The sequence below is a fragment of the Podarcis erhardii genome, assembly GCF_964252035.2.
Source record: "Podarcis erhardii genome assembly, chromosome: 7".
NCBI lineage: Eukaryota > Metazoa > Chordata > Lepidosauria > Squamata > Lacertidae > Podarcis > Podarcis erhardii.
Genome location: NC_138511.1, coordinates 30,466,929 through 30,488,608, shown reverse-complemented (window position 1 = coordinate 30,488,608; position 21,680 = coordinate 30,466,929). Strand labels below are relative to the sequence as shown.

The 21,680-nt window shown below is 46.7% G+C and overlaps 1 protein-coding gene across 2 annotated transcripts; it reads right to left on the bottom strand.

The window, feature by feature from the left end:
* Window positions 1-4,704: 4,704 nt before the first annotated feature.
* YBX1 (Y-box binding protein 1) lies at window positions 4,705-17,064 on the bottom strand. 2 transcript variants are annotated; one of them, XM_081871251.1, is made up of 8 exons: window positions 16,607-17,062; window positions 13,910-13,973; window positions 10,480-10,513; window positions 7,766-7,855; window positions 7,289-7,591; window positions 6,761-6,843; window positions 6,396-6,661; window positions 4,705-5,082 (listed from the first exon to the last, which is right to left on the bottom strand). In XM_081871251.1, exons 1-7 carry the CDS (start codon window positions 16,869-16,871, stop codon window positions 6,427-6,429), a joined length of 1,074 nt encoding a protein of 357 aa, XP_081727377.1. In that variant the 5' UTR covers window positions 16,872-17,062; the 3' UTR covers window positions 4,705-5,082; window positions 6,396-6,426. The 2 variants fall into 2 exon arrangements, with proteins under 2 accessions (XP_081727377.1, XP_081727376.1); XM_081871250.1 differs by lacking the exon at window positions 4,705-5,082 and having other exon boundaries at window positions 6,390-6,661; window positions 16,607-17,064.
* Window positions 17,065-21,680: the final 4,616 nt, after the last annotated feature.

Sequence of the window (21,680 nt, the reverse complement as noted above, 5' to 3'; positions counted from 1 at the left end):
ACAACACCTGGTAGGCACCACATTGGCCATCCCTGTCCTCAATGGTCCAGGATTAGCTAGCTTCCTTTGTTCCTAAGACTCCAGCTGCTCTCTTTGGACAAGTGACAGTTTCTGAGCATGTACAGAGTAAAAGTAAAGGTAAAGTGACATTAGGTCCAATTGTGGCTGACTCTGGGGTTGCGGCGCTCATCTTGCTTTATTGGCCGAGGGAGCCAGCGTTTGTCCGCAGACAGCTTCCGGGTCATGTGGCCAGTATGACTAAGCCGCTTCTGGCAAACCAGAGCAGCGAACGGAAACGCTGTTTACCTTCCTGCCAGAATGGTACCTATTTATCTACTTGCACTTTGACGTGCTTTCGAACTGCTAGGTTGGCAGGAGCAGGGACCGAGCAACAGTAGCTCACCCCGTTGCGGGGAGTTGAACCTCCGACCTTCTGATCGGCAAGCCCTAGGCTCTGTGGTTTAACCCACAGTGCCACCCACGTCCCTATGTACAGGGTAAAGGTAAAGGGACCCCTGACCATTAGGTCCAGTCGTGGCCGACTCTGGGGTTGAGGCGCTCATCTCACTTTATTGGCCAAGGGAGCCGGCGTACAGCTTCTGGGTCACATGGCCAGCATGACTAAGCCGCTTCTGGTGAACCAGAGCAGCACACGGAAACACCGTTTACCTTCCCGCCAGAGTGGTACCTATTTATCTACTTGCACTTGGACGTGCTCTCAAACTGCTAGGTTGGCAGGAGCTGGGACCGAGCAACGAGAGCTCACTCCGTCGCGGGGATTCGAACCGCTGACCTTCTGATCAGCAAGTCCTAGGCTCTGTGGTTTAAGTCCTAGGCTCTGTGGTTTGTCCCTATGTACAGGGTAGACCTCCACAAAACCCAGGCAAATCTTCTTGAACACCAGGGTGAACTTGGAGACTGCTCGAAACCCTCCACCAGGTGAGCACATGGGTAGAGGCCCTTTTTGCGGTAGCACAGAGGCTGTGGGGATAGATCCTTCAGGGTCCACCTTTGCCCACCTTTCAGCAGGTGATAGACACACAATGGCTCTCATCGGGTCTTAGTTGACTGAGTTGATTTAGCCATTTATACCTGAATGGGATGTTTAATCCCTTTAATACTGCAGCCGCTTGGGAGTATTTTTGAACAGAAAAGAGGGTTGTGAAAACAAGGCAGTAAATAGCACTGTTAATGTAGAGGACAACTATTCAAAATAACCTTGAAACACAACACACAAATCTGCAGGGAACGGAGCCAGCACTGTTGATGCCAACTAATCTATACATTCCTGAACTCTCAACAAAACATGGTTTGGTGGGATGGGGGAGGAGAATACAGGTTAAGGCAAACTTCCAATATAATATTAATCTAGCAAAGAAATCCAGAAGGAAGCTGCTCACTTTACTACCCAACTTCAAAACATTGTGATCTTTAGCTCCAAAATTGGACTACTTGGGGAAAGGTTGCAGCTGAGCAACAGAGCATATGGGTTTTCATGCAGAGTCCAAAGTTCAATTCACTTGCCTGGCTGAAGCCCTGCAGAACGGCTGCCACTCCACCTGGAGACCCAAGGGATTTCACCAGAGATCGTCTGCATGCAATGCGGATACTCTACTACTGAGTTGTGGTCTTAAATGTTGCCAATAGTTTGACTGGGTAGAAGGGCAGCTTGTCATGTTTAGGTCAGCTTTCCCTTTAAGTCTGGGTCTGACAGCATCTATCAAGATATCTCAAGACTAGTTCAATACATATCATAGGAAATATGGGGCGGTTTCCAGAATATAAGAACGTGCTGGATCAGGCCAGTGGCCCGTCTAGTCCAGCACCCTGTTCTGACCTGAGCACAAGAACTCTTTCCCATTTTGTGGCTTCCAGTAGTAACTGGTATTCAGAAGCCTGCAGCCTCTGTGGAGCATCGCCATTGTACATTTCTGAACATAATTCGAAGTGTTGGTGCTGACCTTTAAAGTCCTATACAGCTTTGGCCCTACATACCTGAAGGAGCATCTCCACCCCCATCGTTCAGCCTGGACACTGAGGTCCAGCACCGAGGGCCTTCTGGCGGTTCCCTCACTGTGAGAAGTTACAGGGAACCAGACAGAGGGCCTTCTCAGCTGTGGCACCCTCCCCGTGGAATGCCCCCCCCCCCCATCAGATGTCCAGGAGATAAAGAACTATACAACTTTTAGAAGACATCTGAAGGCAGCCCTCTATCAGGAAGTTCCTAATGTTTGATGTTTTATTATGCTTTTGTATGTGTTGGAAGCCACCCAGAGTGGCTGTGGCAAGCCAGCCAGATGAGCAGGGTTTAAATAATAAAATTATATTATTATTAGTAGCAGTAGTCACAGATAGCATTATCCTCCATCAAATCAACGGAATCCTTCCTGGGCAGATGATCTAAATCCCTCTTTGCCTGACCACTTGCTCCCAAGCATCATGCCCACATCTCCCACTCCACATCTTTGCCCAGGATCTAGGCATGGCATTGTTAGTTCCAACCAATGTAGGGAGTCTCACATTTCATTCATTCATTCCCAGACCCATTATAACAAATTAAAATTCAGACCAAAGCACTTGAAAGTTGCCACGCAGAGTCCAATTCTGCTGCCATTTTCTGTGCACAGAATCTTGGCTGATAAACTGCATTTATTCTGGGAAGGTGAGCTACTGAGGATCTGGCAAACATTGGTATCCTGCCCAGGCCCTCTACTGAAACAGAGAACGGAATGCATGACCCCTGTGTGTTAGGGCTGGGGAACATGTAGTCCTCTGGTTGCTGTTGGAATCCAGCTCTCACTAGCCTCAGTCAGCACAGCCAATGCTCAGGGCTAATGGGAGCTGGGGTCCAGCAACAGTTTGGAGGGCCACAGGCTAAAGCCTTGCCCCAGCAGAGGAAACACTCACTTTTGGCAGCATTCAGTTCCCAGATCGATCATAATTCACTCGTCTATTGACAGCTTTAATTAAAACCTGTCATTTTGTTTGCTCTCAAGAACATCCCATTTCTGGAAAAGCTCTGCCATTTCCTTGGGGAGAAGGCAAGAACACAACACAACCAGTTACTCTATGTGCTTCTTTGCATTTGGTAAGAACAGGAGCTCTACCAGATGAACAGCAGCCTGTCCTCCACCAGAATAGAAAGGGTTCCCCCTAGCGCAGTGATGGCCAAACTTGGCCCTCCAGCTGTTTTGGGACAATTCCCATTATCCCTAACTAACAGGACCAGTGGTCAGGGACGGTGGGAACTGTAGTCCCAAAACAGCTGGAGGGCCAAGTTTGGCCACCACTGCCTAGCACATTTGAACATCATTTCCTCAAATCGTTGCATTTAGGAAGGGCTTACTCCCTGGACGTGAGAGCTTAGCCAACATACACAGACAGGCTCTGAACAAGCAATGTAACATTGGAAGTTGGGCAACTGGTAAATTTTCTAGCATTTTGGAATATATTTTTTTTAAAAAACCAGTTCCACTGACAAAGTTCCTTTTTACAATTTGCAACAAAGCCTGGCTGATCATGACACTGTAGATTTTCAAGGGAAATTCATGAAACAAGTTTGTTTGGATGCAACATGTGGATAATAAACAGAAAAAATTGGGGGGAAAGGTATCCCAAAGCAATAGAAATTGGGGGGGGGGTTGCATTTCTAAATTTCCAAGATGCTTTGGTCATGCTGTGCCATCTTCTTGGCTTGTCTGCTGGGCTTTTGCTGCTGCCTCCTCAAATAACCCCCCTTTCTCCCAACTCAGCATCAGCAGCCACCAGGAGTTTCTTTCAGCTCCACATTAATAATAAAGGTTGCTATCAAGGCATGAGATAAAGCAACCTCCTTCTCCAACTGCTGAATATGCATTTAGACCAGTTGATACTTTGTTGTTAAGAGCTAGGGAAACTCTTCCAGAGTGCTAGAACTTATCATCAAGTGTGAGCCCTGCGTAAAAAAAGGCTATTTCCAAAATCATCTACAATGTCCCCACCCCCACCCTACGTTTGCAGCCGGTGCTGAGCCTGCACAAACCAAATGATGCAGTATGCCAAGGGGAGGATAGCCTGCTTGAGGATTAAGAGTTGACAGTCTCCCAATACAGTGGTACCTCGGGTTAAGTACTTAATTCATTCCGGAGGCCTGTTCTTAACCTGAAGCACCACTTTAGCTAATGGGGCCTCCGGCTGCGCCGCCAGAGCACAATTTCTGTTCTCATCTTGAAGCAAAGTTCTTAACCTGAGGTACTATTTCTGGGTTAGCGGAGTCTGTAACCTGAAGCATATGTAACCCGAGGTACCACTGTATAGGGAATCACCTCACATACGAACACCTGGATACAACGAAGATGCACCTGAAGCTGGCAAGTTTGCACCAAGCTCAAGCCTTCAAGAAGTGAAAAGGCCTGGTTTAAGTATGTCCAAAAAGCCCCGACATCTCAAATTCCTTGTTAATTCAGCCCCATTAATCTGTGTTCTGATTTGTGATGGCAGGTCTCCGCCCCCCCGAAACACCCCCAATTTTTCAGAGCTTTTTGTATTAATACTCAAGTAGTCCTTTATTCCAGGTGGTTTAATTTCGGCACTATGAGTACATCAGACTAACAACACATTAATGTCTGGGGTTTTGAGAAAAAATGTCCTCCTCTGAGCTTCTGAAACGATTTATGTGGAGAGGGTGGGGAGGATCAGTTAAATCATAAACACACGACACCAGGCAATTCTTAAGACCTTTATTAAGAGATGCTTGCAGTTTGACTTGAAAAAATCAGGTGTATATTTCATACAAATTAAAAATGAGGTTCTTAAAAATCCGAACTGACCAGATATGAAACAATTTAAAAACCTTTAAAGGTGTATTGAGAAAAAACAGGCCTTTAAAAAACATGTTTGTCGCTCCAAAAAGGAGACCACTTTAGGTAAAAAGAATAAAAATCCCATGCTGCATAGATAATGCAGAGAGTTCGAGTTATCTGGTCAACAGCAAAAAGCAAGCACTTAAGGTCTTCAGTTCCAATTCTTCTGTTCATTTCTTATTGCTGGAATTTCATATTCTCTTAAAAATTTCATATTCTTCTCTCTTCTTTGATGACTAAACTGTAAAGAGAAAAACAAGAAGTCACCTTACCATACTGGGTAAAACCCAAACCCCACAAGAATAGGTCCGCAGATGGCCTCTGGGCTCCCCTTACACACCACCACAATGGTGGACTACAATGGGGAACTTACAGGGTGGTATGCTCCTCCAGCACTGAAGTGCTCCTTGTGCATATAAAAGGAGACTGCCTGGGAACACAGTTCTAACCTATCCACCTTGCCAGGCAACTTTTCTATGTGCAGGATTTCTGTTCTAACTGGCGAAGAATGCAATCACGCCATTCACCACTTGAAGGCTATAGTGGTTCAATCCAGACTCAAGTTAATGCCCTTAACTGTGGAGTAACAGAAACTAGGGCTGTGATTCAGCCGCAGTCAGGACATGTGGTTTGGCAGCTCTCCAAGGGCCAGGATCCATGAATCTTAACCCACTACTGACTGCTTCTTGGAAGCCTCATTTAGACTCAGTACCATCTAAACATGAACTCAAGAAAGTTGCTTGAAGGAAATCCTGTTAAAGCCTTTAGGATGAACTTCCAAGCATTTATTTCAAAGGGCTTGTGTAAGGATCATCTTGTAAGCCTTCCTAAAAAGACCACAAGCTGTCCAATGGGAGTGCCCCCAAGAGTTTCTTGCCTGATTTCCCATAAATTTTGTCTTTCCATGTTTGACCTCTAGAAAACTAGAGGGAAGGCCTGCAACTGTCTCCTGTTGTGAGTACCACAGAAGGATGCTGCTTGGCCTTGCCAATTCAAAACACTTCATCTCAGGTGTAGGACGTCCTTTCTGTGGTCTCTCACCCTTCCCAATTTCACCCAAAGTGACAATGAACCATCTACCTGTCAAGGTGAAAACTGTACTACATGTTGTAGACAATAATTACGACTTTGCCTGACCGTACACACAGCTCTTCTAGTCTTCACAGCGCAGTGAGCCCCCCTTCTGGGCTATTCACTTAACCTCTGCTTGACCAAGGTTTCTAAAAGACCAACTCAGATATTCACAATTTAGACTGCATTGGACTCCTTTCACATGGCATCTTAAAACAGCTGGGGGATCACTACCACCCCAAGCCCCTTTTTGTTTTGCTTACTACCCAATGAACTCAAAATCTCATTTACACCTTTGTGTACTGTGGTTGGTCCTAAGGGCTTTCTTATGAGCTGCGTTGTGTTTTTATCACCATCTCCAATTCATTTAGCAGGTTTCAAGCGCCTATCCAAGGGCAACTTCAACATTCCTGCCAGCTGCCTACTAAACAGGGCTCTGGACCCATTTTCCCTCTCTCCTGGTGGGAATTGCAGCCCACTTACCCGGATGATGGTAGAGATGGTAAGCCGGCGTTTACTCAGCCCCGCCCTGCTCGGCCTCGGGAGCGGACGTGTTCTCAGCTGATGGTTCGGCTGCCTTTGTCTCTTTGCCATCTTGTGGTTTAGGGTTTTCTGGGCGTCTGCGTCGGTAATTGAAGTTACGGCGGTACCGACGTTGAGGTGGCTGCTGACCCTGGGCCTCATCACCCTGGTTCTCTTTGTCTTCTTCATTGCCTTCCTCCCTGGGCTGTCGTTGGCGAGGAGGACCCCTGAAAAGTGCAGCAAAGCTGTGAGCATCTTACTCCCACTTCTAGGGGGAAAGCATTTAAAGCGCCTGAGGGTGGGACATGCTCTCTGAGGGAACTCACCTGCGATAGCGTGGTCTGTAACCCCGATACACGTTCTGTCTGACAGGTCTGCCTTGTTCTCCTGCACCCTGGTTGTCAGCACCCTGGAAGATGGAAGAGGTGATAAAATGGATTGTGGTTTGCATTTAGGAAAAATCCTGCCCTAGGCAAACTGCAGTAAAAAAGTAATTCATTTTAATATGTAACAAATTCTGAATTTGACTCACACCAAGATTAAACTGATTTTTATTTTTTTTAGGGTCAACTCAGTTTAATAGAAATAAAGCTGTATTACTTGGCTTCACTGTGAGGGAAGAAAAATGCCAAAATGTTGTGACTTGCAGGAAGCACAGTGTTACCTGCTGGTTTGGCAGGTATAACTTAAGAATACAGAGACCACCTGAATTTCAAACAGGCCAGTGCACAAAAGGCATGTCTACTGGCTTCTGGCCTGGGTATGTTCACTACTGGCAAGGAATCCCATTATTCAGGCTAGAGCTTCATGTTTTCAAACCTGGCTCACAAGAAATATTCGTTAGTAAAAATTACCTCCACTATCTCGCCTTGCACAGGAGCATTGGAATACTGTGGCCGCCGGCCGTAGGGCCGACGCATGTAGTAAGGTGGATACCGCCTCCTGCGGTAGGGGCGGCGCTGTTGGGATTGGCCTTCTGGGAGGCTCTCTGACCCCTCGTTCTTTTCCCCACTCTCACTGTTTTGGTAATTTTGCTGGTAGTTGCGTGGAGGACCTCGACGCCGTGGATATCGTCTGTACTGGTTACGGTCTGCTGCATATTTACTGCCTTGCACTGGAACGCCACCAGGACCTGTAACGTTGGCTGCCTCTGCTCCCTAAAAATAGCCATCAAGAGACAACATGAGCAAGTGTCAGCTGCGCCAGCACAAGCACAGAGAAACCTCCCTGCTGCACCCCAGACAGAAGGAAGCTGCTGGCCTTCACTTGCTCAGCAGCTGAGATCCAAAGAGCAGGAAAGCCCCAGAGTCAGTCCAGGACAGTCACCTCACCTTTTCTCCTTCAACCACATCAAACTCCACAGTCTCTCCATCTCCTACACTGCGAAGGTACTTCCTGGGGTTATTCTTCTTTATAGCAGTCTGATGAAAAAACATTTCAGATTTAGACTTGTAGACATCTTGTGAACCGCCCTGAGATCTATGGGTGGTTCACAAATTTAATAAATAATACATTTTAAAAGTGCAAGTTTTCTAGATTAGAAAGACCATGAAAGACCAACAGCAGATGTATATCCTGCAAGATTTAACATATAGAAGGAGCCATCAAATGTGTGGTAGGTCCCCTCCCAGCAACCTGTCCAGGGTAACCTTGGGAGTAACTATGGGCCACAAAGACTATGCAGTCATGCCAGAGAGGCATAGGAAGTACATTCTGATTTACTATGTCCCTTCTAGCCCTAATTTTCTATCCCAAAAACATTAACAAGAAAAAAAATTAACTGGTGTTTCCTTCCAGAAGTCCATGTAATTCAGGGCAATCAGTGTAAAAACTCACATGAGTGTCATGAGCTAGTCTTTCTCTAACTAATAGAACAAATTCTGTCTTTTTGAGTGGCAGAAGCTTTAATTCTCAGCCACTCATGTGATCACACTCTATTAAACTGACCTTCATAGTTTTGCTTACCAAACACTTTTCAGTGTCAATAGTAACAGCTGCACTAGGAGCAAAGTTAAATAGTGCTGACAACATATTCCTGGTATCCTGCTTCTGAATAAGCAAGCACCACTAACCCCATTTGCAACTAACAACCCTAATGCCCAATTCTTAAGACAAAGAACTACACCAGGGGAAAGAACAAGTTGTTTCTCATAGGGCTTTCATCCATTTAGGCCTCCCAGCAAGGAAGCCATCAGACAACCCAGGGAAGGGAAATTTATCCACCACCAAGAAACAGATGGAAATGTATCCCAAATAGGAATCAAAGAATCACAGAATCATATAGCTGGAAGGGACCCAAAGGGTCATCAAGTCCAACCCCCTGCAATGCAGGAGGACCTTCCTTAATCAGACACCAGAGAAGGATACATAAATTTTGAAACTGAATTAAGAGTCCTTGAATTGAGAATAAGACATTTGTCTTTAGCTCCTTCCATTCCTTCTAAACGAAAACTGAGCACTAAATCATATTAATTTAACAACTGAATCAAAGCCAAAAATTAGTTACTGCCCCTCAGACACTCTCATCAAGTTCAAAAAGTTCCTCCCGGGCTTTTCTGAGGGAAAGGCCAATAGGGAAAGCAATTGATTGGCTGCTGCTATTGGAAGGGCTCTGTGCACCTCCAGCAGTGATGACCGTCCCCCGACTGCTGGTCTTTCCCATGAAAAGGTTTGGCAAGGAAGAGATGAAGGCACCCTGAGCGCCTTTCAGCAGCTAGCTCTAACTCTCCCCCACCAAACATTCCTGCTTCATAGCAGGAAATGCTGGCGTTTGCTGGGGCTTTGCTGATTTGGAACCCACAGTCTTCCTCTGTGTGGGGAGAGCCATAAAAGCAGTGGGGCAATCTCTGCCCAGCTTCAAAACTGAGAGGGTGGCTCTCTGCTGAACAATGGATGGCCTCACACTTGCTACTGCAGCTAGAGCAGGGGTCACCAACCTAAGGCCCATGGGCAGGAAATCGCGTTTGTGCATGCGCAGATGCCGAAAATCATGTCTGCACAGACACCGAAAATCACGTGTTAACAATTGCGGGCGCACGCGCTCACGCAATCTGGCCCACAGAGGGATCTCCACAGGACCGATCCGGCCCAGACAAGATAAACCTTGCTGACCCCTGAGCTAGAGGAAACCTGTGCAGTGGGCAATGTTTCCTTCTCTTTTATCACTCTGCTTTGCCCCACCCCCAGAAAAATATTCATATTTGACAAATTATCACCCTGGTTCTTTGTTTACAAAGAAAAGTATCCTTAAGGAGAAGAATTCAACTAACTGGTCCTGAGAAGAACAGGAGGAGAAGGGGATGTTCCATCTGGCAAACTGAAAAGCATTGGCTGAACAGAACAGCTGCTGCTGCAGTGCTACACTGAATTCTTCCCAATGTGTCTGGCAAGGGTACCCAAGCAGCATCATTAATTTTTCAAGTGGAGACCAGGTCATATAAATGACAGCCACTGGTGTACAGGAAAAAGCAGGAGTCCCCAAAAAGGTTGGCACCCAACCAATATGAAGTTCCCAAAAGCCTGTGAGTGCAAGGATAGATGATAAGAACAAAAATACTTTGGCTATTTTTTTAAAAAAAACTTAGCAGTGCCTAATAACCCAATTAGACAGAACAAAAAGCAGGCATAAGCCATTGTATGACTTGTGGGACGCAAAAGCAAAGGTAAGGTAGCAAAGGGATAAAGACCAACTGAGGACAAGCAGGACATGGGTGGGCTGCAGGGAAGTCCTGACCACTTAGGCACTGCAGGCAAAGAACAGAGGGAAGAAAAGCACAATGAAGAGAGAAGGGGCATGAGATGCCAGGTAGGCAAACAGGCACAGTGTGTTGAGCATTCATAGGCTCTTAAGATTGGGTTTTGGCTACCTTATGTCAACTGGTTTCCCCTATAAAAATTCCACACTTCATAACTTCAGTTCTGAGGCAACACTGACTTCTCCCAAGAGCAACAGAACTGATACTTTTCCACCCCTTTCAGCTAATGCACAAAGTGCATCATTTCATCAAAATCCAGCATATCTTGTTGTACAAGGAAACAGTCTCACCTGGTGGACAAACACATCTTCCTTGGTGTCATTCCTGTAAAACAAGGAGTTTCATATTCAGAAAACATGACACAAAAACCCAGCATTTTCCAGGAAGGAGTGGCACTCAATTTTGGACGGAGGCCAGTCTGTAGCATTGGGGGACTGCCAAGGAACAACACATATCACTCCTCACTCCACACCCATGACTTTCTTGTGCTAAAAATACTGGGAGTGTATTAACTTGGAAGTTTCGTATTTCTTTTTGCGGACTCTTGCAATTCTGGCTACAATGATCAAGCAGGTGTAAGTTGAAAGTTTGCCAAAATGCCTTTTTGGACAAATGACAGACCTTTCCTGCAGAAACATTTTCATTAATATTTGATTTACAAACACTCTTACACTGGAACACAAACATTAAAGGAATATTCCAATATATGCCTTATTATTCTATTATACTTTTACTTCCTAAACAGGGATTATTCTACTTTCTCAGTAGAGATTAAAAGAACAAATAAAAGCAGGTAGGGTTTCTACATGTCTCAAAGCACCAAGTATAGTCATCAACCCTTCCCCTATCCTGCAGTCACAGAGCTGCACAGGAGGGATTACAGGATGTAAACACAGTCACTGCCAGAAGACTTTCCTGCCACACTGTATTGCAACAGCAGAATGAGCTAGGTGGAGTTTATGACTGGACACGGGTGGGGCTACAAGTAGGACAAAGATTTTCAAGCGTGATGTGGATAAATACAATGACTTTGTACAGAGAGTGATTTCTGATCAGGTGTTTCAACTACACAAGGAAGTTACATGCCAACATTAATTCATAGAATTACAGAATTGTAGAGTTGGAAGGGACACCAATGATTGTAGAGTTGGAAGGGACACCAATGTAGACCAACTACCAGCAATGGGGAATTACAACTAAAACATCCTTGACAGATGCTTAAAAACCTCCAATGAAGGAAAGTCCACCACCTTCTGAGGAAGTCTGTTCCACTGTCAAACAACTCTTCCTAATGTTTAGTTGGAAACTCCTTTCTTGCAATTTGAACCCTTTGTTTCCAATCCTACCCTCTGGAGCAGAAGGAAACAAGCCTACTCCATTTTCCATGTGACAGCCCATTAGAAATCTGAAGATTGCTATAACTCCTCTCTTTACCAGGCTAAACACACCCAACTCCCTCAACTATTCCCCATAAGGCTTTGTTTCTAGACCCTGGATCATCTCAGTTGCCCTGCTCCATACATTTTCCAGCTTGTCAATATCCTTATTAAATTACAGTACCCAGAACTGGACATAATGTTCCAGGTGTGGTCTGACCAAGGCAGAATAGAGCAGTACTAGGACTTCCCTTGACACTGTTGGAAAGCCAGGAGACCCCCCCTCGTATATTTGTGCACCTAGTTATTCCTTCCTAAGTGCAGAACATTACATTAGTCCCTACTGAAATTCATGTTTTAGTTTTTGCCCATTTTCCAATCTGATAACCCTTATCCTATCTTCTGCAGTATTAGCTACCCTTCCCAGTTTGGTGTCATCTGCAAATTTGATGAGCATCCCCTCAATACCTTTATCCATATTGTTTATGAAGATGTTGAGCAATACTGGTCCCAGGCCAGAACCCTGTGGCACCCCACTTTTTACAGGATAATGAGGAGCCATTAGTGAGAACTCATTTGGTTTGGCCCGTCAACCAGGAGCTGTCTCATTTCAACTGCCATTTCCTGAAATATCTCATAGTGCCTTTAAGACCTGTGCATGTCCCCTTTTGCCACACTGCACATGTAATATCACGGCCCTGCCAAGTCATATTCAGAAGTACACGACTGATGGAGCCTATCTCAATATCTACCAAGGCCCATTTCAGTCCTGCCTACTAAGACCCTCAACTGATTGGCCTGAGGTAAACCAGACCCACCTGTATAGAGGCCAAACATACTAGAATAACCACTGTTTCATACATGTCTGCTATTGAAACACTACAAAAAGTGCTGCCAGCTGTAGTGATGTGGAGAAATGTCCCCCAAAGAGGTAGCAACAGCCGCCCTGCCTTTGCACTTAATTGCAGCCATGGCATAAGAAAAAGCGAGAGGAAAACTAATCAAATTCCATATAAACTGAAGTCACACTAATCTAAGGCCTTAATATAGATCAATGCCATTCACAAGACAGATTTACAGATGGCAGGCAATGCAGCAGGACACCTACACGTCTCAAAGTGGACAATCTGCCAGAAGGTACATGTATGGCAGAGGTGGAGGAACCATTTAAGCTTTTTATTGTTTTTTAATTACCTACATGCTTTTCATTTGCCATGTACTTTAGAGAAGCCCCTGGGGCATTTCTCTGGGTTAGGCATAATGACCAGGAATCTAATTAACATAGTTTACTCACACCTGCTTTGAAAAACAACCCAAGGCAGACAGCTAGCAGCACTTTATTTTAATTGTGTATGTTATACACACACTCTGTAAGAACATCTGTAGATAAAAATCTACTACCCTGTATGACCAGGGGGTTTGGTTTGCTGTGTGCTCCTTTGGCCAATGTTCAGAGGCAAATTAGCAGGAACTGTAAGTAAAAGATGGCTATTATCGCTGTGGACAGTCCTCACCAGCCTTTATAGATCTTTGGATTTGCCTTTTCACTCTCATTGCTGCTTTCCTTATTGAGACTGAGGGACCCCAAAAGGAACAAAACCACCACAAGGTATTTTACTAGCCTTCAGCCAAGGAGTATAATCATTTCCTAAATCTGGCCATCTCTGTTACAGTATGCATGTTGAGTCATGCTCACGTTTAGTTCTAGCACTCTCTAGAAGTTCTGCTGTCTCAACTGCTCTCTCTCATATTTCACCTCCCTTTTTATACTTCTTGGCTCACATTTGATTTATTAAGCCCAGTCCTCCTCTAATTTACATGTTGGAAGAACAGAAGTTACAAAGAACTGCCAAGGTACCATATTAAAGAAGCCATCTGTGAGTAAAAATTTATGATTGCACATACAGATACTAAACCAGTGGTGGCCAAACTTGGCCCTCCAGCTGTTTTTGGACTACAACTCCATCCCTTGCCAACAGGACCAGGTCAGGGATGATGGAAATTGTAGCCCCAAAACAGCTGGAGAGCCAAGTTTGGCCACCACTGCACTAAACCAATCCACTGAGATGTACAGCAAAGAAGCTGAAGCAGAGTGGAATCGGTATCATTAAGTCCTATGCACAAATCTAGCTCAGCCTTCATCCATCTGCTTTTGAACTACAAATCTCATCAACCCCAGCCAGCATGGTGCCATGATATGAGTTTTAATCCAAACAGCTGGAGGGCATCAAGCTGGGAAAGCCTGATCTAGCTTGATACTCAGAGGACAGCTTTAGAGTGAAAAGGCACATTTCACGAGCCTAAATCAGCTTTCAAAATATGATCACATCCAGCCCCTTCTCACCTGTTGATGAAGCCATAGCCGTTCCTTACGTTGAACCATTTCACTGTCCCCAAAACCTTCGTTGCTACAAAAAAGAAAGAAAGAGTGACTGCAAGTTAAGATATATGCTCCCCCTGCTCCCCCCCCTCTCTCTCTCTCTCTCTCTCTCTCACACACACACACACACACACACACACACACGAGGGGCCATTCAAAAAGGTCTGAGCCACATATAGATGCTTATCACTGGACTACAGCATCATGGCTGCTGCTCTCATGTACCAAAAGATGAACTTTCCTGATGCCATGGGTCACACGCGAGTAAAGAAGCTTGTTGCCTTAGCCATGAGTTCAGTTTTGTGGCCTCAGGCAAGGTACCCTCAACCCTCTCACCTGCAACAAGGGATCTTTATTGAGACAATTTTGTACTGCATTTCCACACACATATAGTGCAATTACATGTGTGTGTACACACTATATATGTGTGTTTATAATTAATAACTAATTTATAATTAAAACATAGAATTTATAATTAAAATATGATGTATTTCAATCTATTTGAAAGCATGAAAGGAAATAAAGACAAGACACCGTCAATATTTAAAAAACTTCATAAAACATGCAGCCCATTCCTATACACTTACTATACTATACCCATTCAATAAGGTAGATGTATGACTGCAGCTTTCAGATTTTTTTAAAAAAGATATATATAATTTAAACAAACTTTAACAGGTTTTTAAAGGCTTTAAGTTGCAGGAATGAAACTCCAAAACTGATTCCAATGAGCCTTGTGACATCCCAAAGTCCTGAATCAAGGGATGAGCAATCAAACCATGTGCACATTTCTGTCGATTTGCCAACTAGCCCCCAAAAATAACAGCAGCAAAGCAGAGTCTGGCCTGCTCTTGTGCACTGAAAAGCCATTTGATATGTGGAAAACAGATGCAGCTTTTCACAAGGAAAGGAGCATGAGCCACCCACACACCAAATGGTTATTTAAAAATGGACAAATAAAGGGGAAGGGGAGATTCAAAAGATGGCAACCTGCTAATGGACAGTGGCATGGGAAGTGCTACTGTCATTGGTGGTTTTTGTGTAAAAAGAAAAAAATGGATGTAGCTGAGCATACTTTAGCATGCAAAAGGTCAAAGAATTAATCTCAAGCATCTACTGCTAGGGCAGAAAAAGACTCCTTTCTGAAACCAGACAGAGCTGCTATCAGTCAGCAGATTAATATTGAGCTCAGTGTAATTCAGTATAAGGCAGTTCTTCCCACTTACACTTCAGTGGCAAAACACACCTTTTGAAGCTGGAAGGTCTTATGTTCAAACTCCAGCATCTCCAGGTGAGGCTGGGAACATCTACTGCCCCAAACCTTGGAGACCTGCTGCCAGTCAGTGTAGTCCATTGTGAACTGCATGACCCAAAAGTCTGACATGGCAAGAGACAGCTTACTATATCCCTATAACCCTCAGCCTGAATCTACTCCCAATCCCTGATTAAGGTATTTTTTTTTAATATTAAAACTGGCACTCCAGTAAATAAAACAAGCAAATTTAATTAAAACTTGCAGTAATAAACTATCAATTAGTTATATACACAAGCACACATACACTCCCCTCAACTGTCACACCGTGGTAACCATTCCAGCAGTGGAAAAACTGAGAAGCAGAGTTCACTCAATCGGCTCTGCTGTGACAGGCCTGTGGCACCATGCCTCCTCTCCCCTCAACTGTCACCTAGGGGCAGCCATTCCGTTAGGCTGTCCCAGTGGGAAGAACAGGAAACAGGGCTCATTCCAGTAGCCTTGCTGGAGGCCCAGCTTCCTCAAACACCTCCTGCCCCGGAATTGGTGCCTAAATTTAGACCCCCCCTTCCCTTGTGTATCATGTTTTTTTAAAACTGTAAGCCTGCGGGGCAGGGACTGCCTTGATTTGATTGTATGTAAGCAGCTCTGGAAGTCTTTTTGGCCCAAGAGCATGGTATAAAAATGTACCAAAAATTCAGCTACATGAAACATCACAGCTACTGCTCAGAGAACAATCTGCGGCTAATAGCATCAATAACCGGGATTAATGGAGAGCAGGGAGGGGGGGCTCCCCCACTGCAATCACACAAAGGCTGCGCGCGTGGCGGACATCTTGCGCCGTCTTCTCGGCCACGCCCCCTCCCACACGCACGCACGAGCCGCTTGCCTTCCCTTTCCCCACCAACATTCTCTCCGCGCAGGCGCGCTAAGGAGAGGGAGCGCGAGGCAAGGCGCCTCAACGGCCGGGGCACGCGCTCGGACCTGAAGGGAGGAGGGGGGAGTCTTATTAGAATATGAGGAACTAGGGGAGGAATAAAAAGCCTCAACGCGGCCAGCCAATCCAGGAGGGGAGAACGGAACGGAGGCGGAGACAAGGAAAGGCACGAGCGCGAGCAACCAGCCCACCCTCAGCCAATCATCGAGGCGGGAAATGGAACGTGAGTGAGGAGTCGGGAGGGGGGAGAGTAGGGGATAAAAAGCGCGCGCGGGAGAGGAAGGGGGACAGAAGCCCACGGAGCTAGCCCAGTCTGTCAGTGGCTCAGCCGCGCCCCCGTTAGCACACACGCGCGCGCGCGCACCCGCAGGCCCCGCCCACCCTCTCCTCCTCTTTCGCTCCCTCTTTCCCCCGCCCGTCGTCCCTCACACGCTCCTTCCCTCCCTCTTTTTTTCCGAGCCCCCAGCCTCACCGATGACCTTCTTGTCCCCGCCGGCGGGGGGCGCCGCCGAGCCCAGGCCGCCGCCGTTGGATCCGTTGCCGCCGCCACCGCCTCCTCCGCTGCCGCCGCCGTTCCCGGGCTTGGCGTCCGGGGCGACGACGATGGCGGTTGTGGGGGACGGGGGTGCGGGCGCCGCCAGGGGGGCCGCCGCAGGCGCCGCCGCCGCTGGTAGAGGGGCGGCTGTGGCTGTGGCGGCTGCGGCGGTGGGCGACTGGGTCTCGGCCTCGCTGCTCATGGCGGCGCCGGTGTCTGTCGGCGGACGGTGGTGGTGACTGGCTTTCGCAGCAGCTGCAGCTGCGCCGCCTCCCGCGCGGTGTTGATGGTGACTCGGGGGCCGGCCGTTGGCGGGGGGGGGGCTGCTCCCTTGCTCCGGGCTTGCTGGGCTCCGCTCTCCGCTCCCGATACCGATCGAACTGGCCACAATGGCGGCGCGCACTCGCTAGCCACCCCGCAGGCGCCGCCCACCGTGCGCCATCTATTGGGCGCCGGATTCCGTCAGTCAGTTGCCGCGCCTAGCGATTGGGGTGTCGAGGCGCGCCTGAACGTTCGGACCTATTACATTGGCCTCGGGAGCCCGTCTGTCAGAAGCTGCGCGCAGCCATTGGCTGGGCTTCAGTCCTCTTCCTCCCTCCTCTTCTGAAAAAAGAGTAGATAGGTTGTAACATGCGCTTGCTTGCCTCGCACCGTCTGCCAGTAGATGGGTTTCGGGTGGTGATTGGGCGAGAGCGCTCCCTTTTCCTGCCCCTCCCTTTAGGGGAAAGGCACAGTCAGGAAGTGCCCTTTCCTAACCCTACATGGGGACCATGTGGCCGAGGGAACCTAGGTCCCCTTGCCTTGTGGGGCCGCTGCCGCCCTTTCCCGATCAAGGCCTATACATTCTTTGCCCATGCGCCCACGTTTACTCAGAAGTCCCATGTGGTTTAGTGAGACTTACTCCCAAGTAAGTGTGCACAAGATCGTGGCCTCTTGTCGCTCAGTGTGTTTACTTAGCCTTCGTTATTTTCACAGGGGCTTGCCTCTCGGGTAAATGTGGCAGAACAGCGGTGGAGAATCGGTTTCGAAGACCAAAGGCTGGCTTCCCTCGCGGGCCACCACCTGAGGGCCGCATGGCAGGGCTAGGCGGAGCCGGGGCAATAGTGGGCGGAGCAACAGGTGCGACTCTTACCTTTGTATGGGAAGCTACTTCCCGTCAGATATTTCCCTTCCTGATCCCACCCACGCATGGCTCGCCCCAGCAAGCTGCAGTCTTGCTATTCTATAGCGTGCAGAAGTCTCCGAAAATGGTGTGGAGCCAGGATGGTAAAAAGGGCATGGGCGGGGCAGAGTCCCAAGAACCAGGTAGTGGATAGCTACGATCCACCTTTCAGGACCTGTGGTTCTACACCCCAGAGCCTTAGGGCAGCTCCACACTAAACATTTTAAATACATTCAATGCACATCTAAAGCACATGGAAGGACAGATCCTGAAGCTGAGGCTCCAATACTTTGGCCACCTCATGAGAAGAGAAGACTCCCTGGAAAAGACCCTGATGTTGGGAAAGATTGAGGGCACAAGGAGAAGGGGACGACAGAGGATGAGACGAGATGGTTGGACAGTGTTCTCAAAGCTACCAGCATGAGTTTGACCAAACTGCGGGAGGCAGTGGAAGACAGGAGTGCCTGGCATGCTCTGGTCCATGGGGTCACGAAGAGTCGGACACGACTAAATGACTAAACAACAAAAGCACATGGGTTTTCTCGTGCTTTTTTCTGGGGGGATGCAGGGGTACGCATACCCCTAAACATTTTGTGAATCCAAGTTTGGGGGGGCAGTATTTCAATATGAATAAGAAAATGAGAGTACCCCTAAACATTTTTAAAGAAAAAAAGCACTGGTTTTCTCAAAGACCTTACAGAACTATTTTCCCTTACAGAGCTACCATTTCCAGCACCCTTAATTCCCAGGATTTTTTGGGGGGGAATCATGTGCTTTAATTGTATACTGCGGATCTGCCCTTAGTCAGTGGATAATAATAATTTTATTATTTGTACCCCAGCCCCTCTGATGAGCTTGTGCCAGCCACTCTGGGAGGCTTCCAGCAAATATAACATAGCACGGAACATTAAAAACTTACCTATACAGGGTTGCCTTCAGATGCCTTCTAAAAGTTGTATACGTAGTTCTTTATCTCCTTGACATCTAATGGGAGGGCATTCCACAGGGAGGGTACCACTATGAAGAAGGCCCTCTGCCTGGTTCCCTGTAACTTCTCTTCTCACAGAGGGAACCACCAGAAGGACTGCTACTACTCTTCTAACTGGGAAGTAACCCCTGCTGTTGTCAATGGAGTTTTCTCATTCATCCAAAGCAGAATTACCTAAATGTAGTTCTTAATTGTGGGCATACTTGCATAGGACGGCTGCATGCAGATGAAAATGGCTTTATTTTCCCTAATGTGAGTGTTCTGTTGCAATTGACTTCAATAAGGCTTGGAGCCTGATGCACACTTACCTGGGAGGGAGGCCCGCTTACCTCTGGAACTGACTAGTTAGTAGATAAACAATGCATAGAATGACACTGTAAAACAACTCACTCCATCACCTGAAATATTTCCTCAGTTTTGTTTTACCTGTCTATCTATCAGAGGAACCTGGCTTACATAGGCAGAACATTCGTGCTATCTACACTGAGTCTCCAGGATTTAAGGCAAGAAATGCCTCTCAGCTCTGCCTGGGGTGATGGGGTATTGAACCCAATACCTTCTGTATGTAGAGCAGATGCTGGACCACTGTGCCCCCCACCATAAGACTGGGACTGGCAGTGTTCTCAAGCTCTGACCCAGCCTTAATGAGAAAACAGATGGGTTGTTTTGTTCAGCCTTACACCAAGGCCATCAGCATCCTGTTAGAAATCAGAATTTTGTATAATTAATGACACACAAAGCACCCCTATAAAGTTTTTACTCAGAAATAAGTCCAACTGTGCTCATGTATGATTTGAATCTGGTTCCCCAAGGTCCTGTTCTTTACTAACTAACAATCCTTGAACATGCCTGGGAACTTTGTGTTCATCCTCATTTGAACAAACCAAGGAAACTTTGCCAAAGCGAATTCCAGCTTCCCCCATTCACTCTGAAGCCCCTCTGAATTTGATGGCTTTGAAATAAGCATGGTTTAGAATCATTCGACCCTCTGACTCGGACCACATGATGTCCAAACCACATCAGCTAATCTTCCCAGGCACCAACTCCTAGTTCTTACCATGAAAGCTCTCCCCAACTTTTTCTATCTGCTTTTATTTCCTTTTAAATGTTTGTCTGAGACTTTTGCTCCTCCAGCTCCTCCACCCTAAGGCCATGCGATGTCAGCTGTTCTGCCTTGTTTCCCCTTAGGCAGCAGTGGTGCCAAGTTTGGGGCGCCCTCTGCAAGTGCACCTGCTCCTAGCATCTGGTTGCTCAATATTTCAAAGAGTAGACAGACCCTTGGTGTGGTTTTTCTTTGTTTTTACACGTCTGAGTTCTGATCGTGATCCTCAACACTGAAGACAAAGAGCTGAACACCAGGAAGATATATCTGGCAGTAGGAGCTGCTTGACAGTGGAACAGACTCCCTCGGAAGATAGTGGACTCTCCTTTATTGGAGGTTTTTAAGCAGAGGTTGGATGCCCCTCTGCCATGGATACTTTAGTTGAGATTCCTGCGTTGCCGGGGGTTGGACTAGATGACCCTTGGGAATCCCTTCCAACTCTGAGTCTATGAGCAGATATACTTGCATGACACAGACTGCTGACCTAGTTCAATCCCAGTAGAATGACTTTTGCGCTATGGAAGCATCTTGCTTCTCTCCTTCACCCAACCCTTTGCCCATTCTCCCTCTTCATGGCAGGAATGGGGAAATCTGTGGCTTTCTGAATGTTGCTGGACCATGGTTTTCACTGGGGGAATTGGCCATGGTGTCTGGGGCTGACAGGAGCACAGCATCATCTAAAGGGCAGCAGGTGTCCCATAGACCAGTGCTTGAAACTTGAGTATCTGATGGAACCTGCTGCCATAGCAGCATGGAAGACTCAGCTGCATCTACACCCTGTGATCATTGTCTGATCAAAGTATCTGGCAAGCCAGGAAGCTATTTTGCCAAATGTCAGAAGGGTAAGTCTGTGCAGGCACCACCTGCGAACAGCACACTGGGCAGGTCAATGGATGACCACAAACAGGAAGCAAGTAAGAGTTGGCAAAGACATTTCTGTAATCTAGGAGAGTGCTAGCTCTAATCCCTCTCTCCTGGTCTGCCAGAAATCCCATTAGGATGTTATAGGCACACGGGCTAGCAGAAAGTTATAGACAAATAGCTTTTGTGGCGTATTGTGCGATTTCTCAAAAGGGACACTTTAGATCTGTATCTGTTCGCTCTATTACTTCCTCTCCCCCAGTAACCCATTAGCCTCTGCTTGAAAATCGAAAGGTAGACATATTTTTTTAATATAAAGTAGGGTGAGATCCAATAGGCATTTGCAACTGTGGCAGCTTAGCTACTGCCCCTGCCAAAGCTGTTGCCTCCCTCCAATTATTTTGCTGACTTTTATGCTGTTCCTTCAGTTAATTGCTTATTTCAACCTATAGCTATACTGTATCCTTTTTGGTTTTTTGGGCAATTTAGGATATGCTTTGAATAATAAAGATAAAGGGTTTTGTGCAAAGCTAATTCTACTCAGAGTATACCCACTTAAATTATCGAACATGACTTGGGCCCATTTCTTTCACTGAGAAAGTTAGATATAACCCATTATTCCTGCTACACCCACACAAGAGGAAAACACCAGGCTGTTTTGCTGTATACTCCTTGCTGTGCTCTTCTGGGGAGAGGCAGTGTCCAAATACCCAAACAACCACTTCCTGGGCATTGTGCTTGCTGTCTGCTGAGGATTGTATCCAGTTCTGGCCCTACTCCGGGTAGGACCACTGGAGTTAATGAACACAATAACTTGAGTCCACCACTTTCAGCAGGTCTCCTCTCAGAGTAGGACATCATTGGATACACCCTTAAGACTGAGCCACAGGTGCTTAAT